Here is a 12,452-nt window from a genome sequence, read left to right as displayed (position 1 = left end):
ATAAATGAAATGATTTTCTTGGCACTGATCAATATCGATATAAGAGACATACTTGACCAATTCCATGAATCTAATCTCATATTCCTCTATCGTGTGGTTTCCTTGTACCAAAGCATGGAAGGCTCCTACAAGTTGTTCTTCATAATATGCTGGTAGTTACTTTTTCCTGAATCCCTCCTCAAATAACTACCAGGTAACTGTGTCTGGAGTGAGGTGTAGTTGATGCTTTAAGTTATGCCACCAATTTAGAGCACTATCTTTGAGTTGGAATATTGATAATTTAGCTTTTGAATTGGAAGTATAATCTCTTAGTGCGAAGCACCTTCTCATTCCTTCTAAACGGGCTTCTGCTCGTTCACTAGCACAAACTCAAAAAACTCTAGGCACTTAATATTTTGGAGCTCCATAGTAATGTCCTCGATTAGAGGTCCTCTATCAAAGTCTCTTGATCCCTCGAGATTCACCAACCTTGATGAAGGGTGTTCCACTTCCACCTCGGTTTTTTGACACCCTCTTAAAGTCTCATTAATTACTTCTAGGGAGCACAAGATGAGAGCTAGTTCTAGATATGCCTGTAGAAATTTCCTACAAATCTAGCTCTGATACCATGTAGAAAATCTAATGGTAGGTTAACCTAATAATGCAATATAAATCAAAGCAAAATATTATAACCTACTTCTACTATCAATTTGGGAAGCTTAAAGATCAAGCTAAACAATATAACCAGAAGGAGAAGAATCAATGGCGCACTACACATGAAAATACTTTGGTGAAAGCCTCAGCTCAAAACCCCACTATCTGTATTATCATACATGGTGGAAATACATAGGAATTATGCAAAGCCTTAGCTCTCACAGCTAGCCAACTCTCAGTAAAATCCTCACAACTGCTCATAGGTAATCTTGGCTTCTCTCCAACCTTCCTCTCTACTCTCCAAGCTCCTATTTCCTTGCGATGTTCCTTCTAGATGATTTCCTATTACCAAGTCGATGATCAAGCCTTCAAAATTGTGTAATCCTCAAGGATGAATCATTGACTGCATGCATGAGTTTTGTCCATTAGAAAACACATGCAACTGATAGTACATTGTCCTTGAACATTAATCTCAACTGGGTCTTTATGAGAATAGACATGCATGAGTTTCTGATGAGGGAATCTTCAGTTAACTGGAGTAGCACTAGTTGAGTGCATTAATGCACCAATTGCATGTTAACTCACTATTAGTTCCTCAAACAGTTTGGAACTAATTTAACTGGACTTAACTCAGTAAACTGAGTTAACTAATTACAACTCAAATATAACTGAATCATATCTCCTTAATTTAAGGGATAACTCTTGCATGACTTCAAGACTTCTAACTTGAATTTCTCCAACTAATTAATTTAAAATAAATTAATTAATTATTTCCAAGTAGTTGTTAAGACTAAATTCCATTTTAATTCACAATTTAATTCAAGGACAAATTAAATTGAAATATTCTTGTTTCCATATTTCAACACTCCCTCTCAACAAGAAATGGATTATCTGCCACCCTGATCCTGTCTCTATGGAACTCAAATTTACACTTTGACAATGCCTTTGTCAAAATGTCAGCATCTTGCTCCTCTGTCAAAATATATTGCAGCAACATGATCCTCCTCGCTATGCAGTCTCTGAGATGATGATACCGGATGTCGATGTGCTTGGACCTATCATGAAATACTAGATTCTCAGAGAGTTTGATACAACTCTGATTATCACAATAGATCACATTTGGATCCATCCTCTGATCAAACAAACCAACTAGGATTTTCCGCATCCAGATGGCCTCACATGCTGCCTGACTTGCAACCATGAATTCTGCCTCTGCCAAGATGAGTGAAACCGACCTCTGTTTCATGTTGTACCAAGAAACTGCCACTGACCCAAGGTTGAAAATCCCTCCTGATGTGATCTTCTGATTTGATGGACTACCTACCCAATCTGCATCAGTGAAGCCCTGTAGCTTCACTCCCTTTGTCCATCTGTACCATAATCCATACTGAGATGTGCCTCTGAGGTATCTCAATACATGCTTTGCCATCTTCTAAAACATCTTGGTTGGCTGAACCATCGCTTGACTGAGCTAGTTCACCGCATAGCACAAATCTGGTCGTGTGTTCACTAAGTACATCAGTGAACCAACAAGTTGCTTGTACATAGTAGCCTCTACCACTTCTCTTGAAGTAGCAACCTCCTTCCTCCAGTTACCTGCTAGAGGAGTCTGCATGAGCTTGCACTTCTCAATGTGGAATCTCTTGAGTATCTCGTTGGAATTCTTTCCCCGAGACACAAACAACTCCCCATCCTCCTGCCACACTTCCATGCCAAGGAAGTAATGCATGAGACCCATGTCTTTCATATCGAATTCTCTTGCAAGGTCCTCCTTGCAAGACACGATCAACTGATCATCACCAATCAATATGAGATCATCAACATAAAGTACGATGATCAACAACTTACCTTTCACCACGATGTGGTATAGGTTCACATCTGCTTCACTCTTTGTGAAGCCCAACCTGATGATGTAGTTGTCTATCCTGGTGTACCAAGCACAAGATGCTTGCTTCATGCCGTACAACACTCTCTTGAGTTGGCACACATGTGACTCACGATCGAACGTCTCAAAACCTTCTGAGTACTCTATGTACACCTCTTCCTCAATTTGGCCATTGAGGAATGCAATCTTCACATCCATCTGATGGATCTTCCAACCCATCTGTGTTGATAGTGCCAACATAGATTTGATAGATGAGTACCTTGCGACAGGAGAAAAAGTCTCATCATAGTCAATCCCCTCAACCTGTGAAAAACCATGGGCAATAAATATTGCCTTATGCTTCTCCACACTGCCATCAGCAACTTCTTTTACCTTGTAAAGCCAATGGGAACTCACAACTGACTTGTTCTCCAGTCTCGGAACCACGTCCCAAACACTGTTACGAATTATGGAGTCATACTCCACCATCATAACATCAACCAAAATCGGCTGTTGCACTGCTTCCTCAAAGGAAGATGGCTCAATCTCAACACATTCCCCAGTAAGGGCCATGTATCCAATGTACTTCTCAAGTGACATCCTCTGTCTGCACTGAGAAGATGGTGCTCCCATATTCTCTCTCGCATCCTCCAACAATCTGTCAGCTTCTCTTGTGTGCTTTCGTCCATCTCTGGAAGACTCTGCTTGAGTGGATGTCTCCACTCCTGGAACCTCTTCAGGTGGCTACTCCACATCAGTCTGAGGCTCCTCCTCCTTAGGAACCAATAGTGCCTCCACAACCTGTAGTTGGAGCTCCCTCTCAAGGGAAACTCACATGGCCTTTTACTCATCAAACTTGAGATCTCTGTGAGCCATTGTCCTCCGACTGGTAGGAAAGTACACCTGATAATTGTGAGGTGTACCCCAAAAATATCCCAAACTCTGTTGTCGGCTCAAGCTTCTTCCGTGCATCCTTTGTCACATGGCAATATACCGGTGAGCCAAAGATCCTGAAGTGACCCACATCTGGTCTCTTACAGGAGAAAGCTTCCTCTGGTGTCTTCATCCAAAGTATGTGATGCGGGCTTCTATTCTGCAAATAGACCATTGTGTTGCATGCCTCAGCCCACAAGTGAAGTGGTAGGCTTTGGTCATGCAGCATTGCCCGTGCTGCCCCTACAATAGTTTGTTCTTCCTCTCGGCCACCCCATTCTGTTGTGGGTTATGAGGTGCTATCAACTCTCGTTTAATTCCTTCCAGTACACAAAAGTCCTTAAACTCTTGAGAGATATATTCTCCACCATTGTCACTTCTCAAGGCCTTGATCTTCTTCCCTGACTCTTTCTCGACCAAGCTTTGAACTCACAAAACTTTGTGAAGGTTTGGTCCTTCTGCATCAAATAAATCCATCATTTATGAGAATAGTCATCAATGAAAATCACATAATACCTTTGCTTCGTTGTGGATGTCGTCAAGAATGGTCCACACAAATCAGTATGAACTCGTTCTAAGATAGCCTCTGCTCGACTGTCTCGATCATGAAAGGAAGACTTGGTGTATTTTCCCAAGGTACAACCTTTGCACGTGTCAACTTGCTCAAGTTTACCTTTGGGAAGTCTTGTAGATATCTGCTGCATTATCTTCAAAGCCTCATGATGCAAATGGCCCAACCACCTGTGCCACAACTCACCAATGTCTTGGATTTTCACCAATTCTGCTTTCGTACTCAATGCTAAACAATCATCTACCTCTAGTTTATAGAGATTCTTCACCCGAATCCCTATCCTCTTGGTCTAACCCATGGCTATGTATCTTAGGAACAACTTTCCTTTACAGAAGTTAACATCGTAGCCTTTGTCCTCCAACATCGTGACCGATACCAAGTTCTTCTTCAGTCCAGGCACATACATCACATCTGTCAAGGTGAGAGGAGATCCATGCTCCCTCTAAAAAGCCACCGTGCCCACTCCTGAAACACGATACCTTCCGTCCTCACCCATCTCTATCCTCATCTTGAGGTCTTTCTCCTCCAAGGCACTGAATAAATTTTTATCACCGGTCATGTGGAATGAGGCTCCACTGTCAAAATACCAGACACAACCCATCATCGATGACACCATGCATGTAATGAGTGTAAAGTCCATTTTGAACTAAGAGGCTAATGCCTCACCTTCCAATCCTTTCAAGGATCCCTTCTTGGACTTCTTCGATGGGCAATTAGTCACATAATGTCCCATCTTGTGACAATTAAAGCATCTTACTTTAGACATGTCACCCTTCTTTCCTCCATGAGAAGAATTCTATTTGAAATGGGAAGCCTTCCCCTTCCCTTTCCTTGCCTTACTTGCTAAGGCCATATTTTCTTCATCATCATTCTTGGATGAAGAACCATCTCATGTGCTCCTCCTGATCTCCTCCTACATAAGATCTGACCACAGTCATTCCCAATCCGACAGTTTCTCCCTTCCATTCACAGAGTCCTGGTAGCTATTCCAACTCTTTGGAAGGTGAAGGAGAGCGAGGGTCACCATATCATCATCGCCAGTAGTTATTCCCACACTACCAAGCTCATCTCTGCAAGTGGTGAGCTTGTTCAGATATGTCGAAATAGTATCTCCCTTCTCCATCTTGATTCTTCGAAGCTTATTCTTGAGCACCAATTTCCTCTGGTCGCTACTATTCTGGTAGTGGTCCTTCAACATCTTCCACATTGAAAATGGAGTATCCTTCCCATGGAGACTCGAGACAATATGGTCTCGAACTCCCTCAAGGATGATTCGTCTTGCCTTCGCCACAGACTTCTTCCACTCAGCCAACTTTTGTGCATTAGTTGAAGCTAGCTTTGGGATTTCTTGATCAATGAATGGTTTCAAGCCATTGTCTTCTAATACAACCTCCATTCTATCTTTCCATGCTATGTAATTCAAGCCACCTTCCAAGGCATACTCGAATCTCAAGCCATAGAACGCCATTGGCTAACCTTGAAGTATGATATGAATTCGATTTGCACCTGCAACCCTGAAATTCAAACTTTGAATTCTCTTCTTAGTATACTGTTCACAACTCTAATACCATGTAGAAATTTCCTACAAATCTAGCTCTAATACCATGTAGAAAATCTGATGGTAGATTAACCTGATAATGCAATATAAATCAAAGCAGAATACTATAGCCTACTTCTATTATCAATTTGCAGAAGCTTAAAGATCGAGCTGAACAATATAACCAGAAGAAGAAGAATCAATGTCACAATACACATGAAAATACTTTGGGGAAAGCCTAAGCTCAAAACCCCCTATCTGTATTATCATACATGGTGGAAATACATAGGAATTATGCAAAGCCTTAGCTCTCACAACTAGCTAGCTCTCAGTACAATCCTCACAGATGCTCACAAGAAATCTTGGCTTCTCTCCGGCCTTCCTCTCTACCCTCCAAGCTCCTATTTCCTTGCATTGTTCCTTCTGGATGATTTCCTATTACCAAGTGGATGATCAAGCCTTCAAAACTGCGCAATCCTCAAAGATGAATCCTTGACTGCATGCATGAGTTTTCTCCATGAGAAAACACATGCAACTGATAGTACACTATCCTTGAACATTAATCTCAATTGGGTCTTTCTCAGAATAGACATGCATGAGTTTCTGATGAGAGAATATTCAGTTAACTAGAGTAGCGTTAATTGAGTGCATTAATGCATCAAATGACTGTTAACTCACTATTAGTTCCTCAAATAGTTTGGAACTAATTTAACTGGACTTAACTCAATAAACTGAATTAACTAATTACAACAATAATAACTCAATATTATCTCCTTAATTTAAGGGATAAATCTTTCATGGATTCAGAAAGACTTCTAACTTGAATTTCTCCAACTAATTAATTTAAAATAAATTAATTAATTATTTCCAGGTAGATGTTAAGACTAAATTCGATTTTAATTCACAATTTAATTCAAGGACAAATTAAATTGGAATATTCTTGTTTCCATATTTCAACAATGCCAATGGGTTATCTGTAGGAGGTCCTTGTGATGACTCTCCTCGACCTCGATTTCCCCGCGTCTTCACCATTTTGATATGTTCAAATATTTGTTCCATACTAAGGCTTATTAATGTGACTTAGGACTTGTCCACTCTTATTCAACTCACACACACATATATAAAATGATAGGCATGCATTTTTCTTTTACCATGCTTGTAAATGAACATTATTAATACTGGGCAGATTCCCAAGGATCTACTAAATCTTCTCATGTGTGAGCTCCACATAACCTACAAATTTTCTCTTGATACTAGCTAGGTTACTAGTGCAATGTACATGTCAATCACACTCTGATGCTTTATTAACACCAAATAATTTAGTAATCATAATTATTTAAACAATTTAATATTAAACTTAATTAATAAATTGATTTAATATATTCAAATAATTAAATTAAATACTAATTTGAATAATACCCTTTTAATCATGCCTTCCTTCTATGGGAATTAGTTGCTCCATCCTAACCTTTATACTATCTTTTAAAATCATTTATGTCCATTTTATGATTCTTAGGATTTCCTCAAGAACATATAAACAATTGGTCTTTGAAGCAAGGTTTAGCAGATAACCATGAATGTATGCTGTATTTTTTTTTATCCATCAATTGACATCATAGATCAGCGCCAAGTGGTTATTTCAAATTACACTACTATAACTCCTTCACCCTTTCAAATCCCAATCATTCCTAAATTATGATAATATAAAAGAATATATCACGCATTATATATATATATATATATCACATTCTAACTAAATTTCTCTAGATGATATATGATTAGAAGCAATTTTATTGTCATTGCAATATTGGTTTCACAAATGATCTTCTCATAAATTTATGTCATAATTGAATATGGATCACAAAATAATATGGCTCTTATCTCTCATCACATTTATTATGGGTTAAAGCTTCTTCTTAACACATTTCTAGATAATTGTCTACTTATAGGGTTGTGATCACAAGAAGACCATATCTTTAATTTCAATAAAAATTCAAAGTGTCATTCTAAATGTTGTTAATTGCTTCATCTTAGTTGTTTCCATAGATATGTTTCCCTTTAGAATGCTGGCAATGTTCTACATTTCTTTTGAGAATGTTCATTCTTATAAGGAATAGTTTAATATGTTGGATGACCGAACCCTTATGTGTCCAAGGTTTGCAATCATATAATGCTTTAAAGGATCATTTTGGCCACAAAGGAATACATAAAACTATACCCAGGTTTAGCTAGATGCAACCACATCATCTATATAATATGCTTATCCTATGTGGCCATATGAATATACACATCCAAAAAATTACTAACTGCCTCTATTTGTCCATAAGTCTTATGATGATAGGCACATGTTCATATTAAAAGTGACATCTATGTTCACATAGATGTGCTTTTTTTTCTTTTTTCACTGGCCACTTCTTACCGCAACCGACCTTATAAAACTAATAAGTTTGTTTCTAAAATCTAATCAGTTTGCTAAATCACCACCTCTTTTTCTCTTAGAATAAGTTGATTGTACGCACACCACCTGTAAGACCAGGCCCCACCTCCCTCATTTCATAAGACCAATAAGTTTCCTTTGGTCGCTCATTTTGATACAAACTTTCAAAATTAATTCAACTTTCCAACATCTTTCTAGCAATTGCAAATCACAACGTAGGATTATAAAAAATGTGAAGCGAAACCCTATTTATCTCTTAGAAATTATAACTATTCTTCAAGGTTTGAGATGTAGGAAAGTTTTGATCTCAGAAGGGATCAAGGAAGGAGAGTGGTTGGCCAAACACTTTCATCTAGTCTCTTCCCTAGATCGTGTGAGAGTTATGGCTATGGCAACAAAATACCAGACTATTGAATACTAGATTTTTAGAACATGTCAAAGAGTTATTGCAATAACGACAAAATTCCAGGCTATTGAGTTTCAGATTGCTCAATTCTTAACAACAAAATACCAGGTTATTGAATTTGAGATTTCTCAATTCTGAGGTGGATTCAAAAGAAAAAGACAAAGTCTTGTTTGGTGATGGGATCCATAGTATAAAAGGGAAGCATGCAATCGACGACAAGGGTATCAAATAACCCTCTTACCTCACCCTTGATGATATTAAATCCTCCCACAACATTGTTAATACAGGTATTGGGAAGGAGTCTTGTCTCGCATTTGTTACTTTTTGGAATCTGCTAGAATAAATATGGCAAGACGGGAAGCTCAATATGCAGTCAACAAGCTGGGAGTGATTCCAAGGTTACTTAGATTTGGTTCATCTTTATTTGGAACTTTTTTTCTTTTTTTTCACAGTGAAGGCGGCCAAATAAAATGGCATCCATATTGTAAAATGATAACATACAATCAAGGGAAATGGTATGAATAACCCTCTTGGCTCACACTTGAGGACATTGAATCCCCCAACAATGTTGTTAATACAGGTAACGAGAAGGAGTCTCATCTCATGTTAGGACCAATAAGTTGCCTTTGGTCACTCCTACTGTCCATCCTCATCAGCAGACTAATCAGTTTCAAAATGAAATCCATGAATTGGGAGATTTCTATTATAAGAGAAAAATCCGCATCTAGGATAGACAGAAAAGAACAGAGAAATTAAGCATCATTTGGCAAGAGCTAATCCAATCCAACAAAAGAAAAGGTCCATGCAAGGCAATCTTCGGTTGGAAGAAAATGTTAATGAAGGTTTTGATGTTGACGAATCCGTTACAACCCCAAATTCGAAGAGAATAAGAACATTCTAGAAGGAATAATTTGACATCAAAACTCTGGATACTCAAGGTTATGTTCTACCCGAAATTAAAGATTTTGGATATCAAAATTTTACAGCTTCCACAGTTTTGAGTAAGAGCTCAAAATCTTCAGTTCAAATATGCGGTAATCCCAAGTTTATCTATCTTGGAATAGACTATAGTTAATAATTGTGCTCGTTTGATCATTCTTGAGCATAACTGTATTTTTGGCACAAAGTTTGAAACTTGAAAACACATGGAAAAGGGTCACTTCTTATACACATAGTTAGCTTGGGTGCTCATTAAATTGGGAATGACCAAAATGATTAAACTAGAAAAGAGTCACTTAGACAGATATAATGGGGGATCCTGACAATTTTGGAGACCTTGCGACTTGGATGCAGGTTCATAAAGTGATGACGGGCGCTGGGAAGACACTCTGAAGACTAAAAAGGAGGAAGAAGCAAATGCCTTAGGGGTAGCACTTACAACAATCAATATGGACACGAAGGGTATAAAGGAAGCTTCACCAGATGGAGCCCCTAAGGAAAATGCATCCATGGTTGATTCATCTCTAACTAAATTGCAAGCAGGAGCCAGATGCTTTCAAAGAGCAAGATGCATTAGAAGAGCCAGGAAGTGCGAACCATAGGAATGTGGCAAAGAACCCCAAGGATTTAATAAATGGAGATTTTAGCATTTATCTAATAACATAATGATCAATGGCACTTCTTTAGAAGAGGGAAGGTTGCATTAACATGAAACTTCATAATTAAGAGTCCGAGTCATCATAATATACAAAAGTCAATTGAAAAGGCAATTTGGGTAACTCAAGTGATGAATGAGCCTATTTTAGAGTAAGCTTTCCATAATTCAGAAAGAGTCATTCTAAGTTTTAGTGTCAATATGAGTGAATACTTCCAAGGATATGCCCAAATGATGTCTCTTGTTAGTTGGAAGAGAGAAATTGTTTGGAATGAATCAAATAATGGAACAAATTCATGGGGATGCACTTTTGAGGCAGCTTCGTCTTTACAATTTACCATTCCAGAAGATGCTCCATCTGAAGAACCCATTGAATGAGTACAAGCCAATGAAGATTAGTAAAGATTTCCAGGAGCTAACGTGGGAAACTGGAGAAGATCTTTGTGGTCTCATAGATGAAGGAGCTGAATTTGAAGGAAAACATAAGCACAAGATGGTTGTGAGAGATTCTACCCTTACAAAAAGGCTCCATATAGATTATGGTAGTGCTACGGTTGATGGAAATTGCATGGGAGGATATTCAACATCTCAGGGCAATTGGTCTATAATGCCTATGTTGTATCCCTCTTCACATCACCCGCCTATCAAACCACTTGAATGGTACAATCCTTTTGGTGGGTTGGTGTCAAATATGACTTTTGGACATTTGGAAGAACCAAAAGCTTCTACCTCAAGGTAACTATTTTCAATGGAGAGGATAAATGATATACACACAGAGAGAGAAAGGCCTTGATGAACAGATGTAAATAAAGAGTGATCTCGAGCTAGTGGGAATTCAAGGCAAAAGGTTAATTATCTTCATAAGGAAGGTCTTCTACGTATGACATATGAAGAATATCTTCAAAAGACATGTGGGAACATGAGAGAGTATAGTGGTTGCCCGCCAACCCCCGGAGTATGGATGGGAAATGGTGTAGATCTTATGTTCCCAGATGATCAATATGCAAATTACTTGGCGAATTGGTATCATAATCATAATCCAATGATGGCGGGCAATATATACTATGTAGTAGAGCTAATTTTTGTTTTTCTCTCTTTTGTATATTGCAGGGTGGATTTCGTATAGGCATGTGGGGTTACACAAGACTATAGCAAGGTGTGTTGTGTCATGTAGGTGGGTTTTTAGGGTCCAGATTTGAACCTGGCTCTGACCAACAATTTGGACCAACCAACTGTAGTGTGTCCAAGTTAAAACCAACAATCTCCAATTGATCCAAGTTTGTGTTCTCTCATTTTTCTCTCCATTCTCTCCCTTCTCTTTCTCCACATTCCTCCACCAAAATAAAATCTTCGAATGCCAAAACAAAGACCAAGGATCCCTCCTTCTCCTCCAATCTTGCTTCCCTTTTATGTCTCTTCCTCCCATCCACCTGAACCACCTATCGTTAATGTCATGACTACCCCTAATCCTTTTATTTTAATATCTTTGACTTTTCTTACCATATCTTATCCAAAGTAGAATTGAGAAGACGCGTTGAGAATAAAATATGAATATGTAATTTAGAATAAATTTGAGAAGACCATATCTTTTCCAAAAGTATATTTGAGAAGATACCTTGGAAATGTAATATGAATATTTAATATAAAAATAAATTGGAGATGACCATATCTTATCCAAAAGTAGATTTGAGAAGACACCTTGGAATATGAATATTTAATTTATAAATAAATTGGAGGAGACCATATCCTATCCAAAAGTAAATTTGAGAAGACAACTTAGGAATTGAATAATAACAATAATAAAATTCATATCAGTAAAATAAAATTACAGTTTCACAGGTGTAGTTATATACCAATATTACTTAATAATTATAAGCCAATATTTTGAGATTAATTAAACACTAATCAAAATTAGTATGATAGGATCAAGTGGGCCATTACAGTCATATGGAGATGCATGAATGACAATTCTCATCCCTACAACATATTCATACACATTGCTTCCTTAGTCCACGAGGCCATCAAAATTGGATCTAGCACTAAAACACCATCCATAAAGACTCCATCCCAATAATTCATGACATAGAGAGCCAAGGCTTACTTCTTAGCCTTAGCGATAACTTGTCTCATAATTGCTAAATTATACACAATGATAGTCAATATAGTTTTTTTGATTCCAATTATATATCCATGGTTGACAATAGAAATAATGAGCCTTTCCTTTCCCACATGGACTAGTTGTGATAAAATATGAGTTAATCAGTTGCTCACTCTAATGGTTTTCTTAATATTTCTGATTACAGTCTTTGTAATGCCCTACTTAATATTATCATGCAAATTTTGCTAGTGCTTAAATTACTTGAAAATATTGATGTATAATTATCAAGAAATATTGGTACATACCTACATTGGTGAAACCGTAATTTATTACTGATATAAATTTTATTATTATTCAATTCCCAACTTGCCTCCTCAAA

The 12,452-nt window shown here is 37.8% G+C and overlaps 1 protein-coding gene across 1 annotated transcript; it reads left to right on the top strand.

The window, feature by feature from the left end:
- The first annotated feature begins 10,258 nt into the window (after nucleotides 1-10,258).
- LOC149243805 (uncharacterized) lies at nucleotides 10,259-11,101 on the top strand. The gene is made up of 3 exons (XM_089371315.1): nucleotides 10,259-10,710; nucleotides 10,816-10,998; nucleotides 11,086-11,101. Exons 1-3 carry the CDS (start codon nucleotides 10,259-10,261, stop codon nucleotides 11,099-11,101), a joined length of 651 nt encoding a protein of 216 aa, XP_089227441.1.
- Nucleotides 11,102-12,452: the final 1,351 nt, after the last annotated feature.

Source organism: Pinus tabuliformis, chromosome 8 (assembly GCF_031772625.1).
Source record: "Pinus tabuliformis cultivar Carrire ecotype Pingquan chromosome 8, CPIR1, whole genome shotgun sequence".
NCBI classification, from domain to species: Eukaryota; Viridiplantae; Streptophyta; class Pinopsida; order Pinales; family Pinaceae; genus Pinus; species Pinus tabuliformis.
This window is presented reverse-complemented; position numbering and strand designations above follow the sequence as displayed.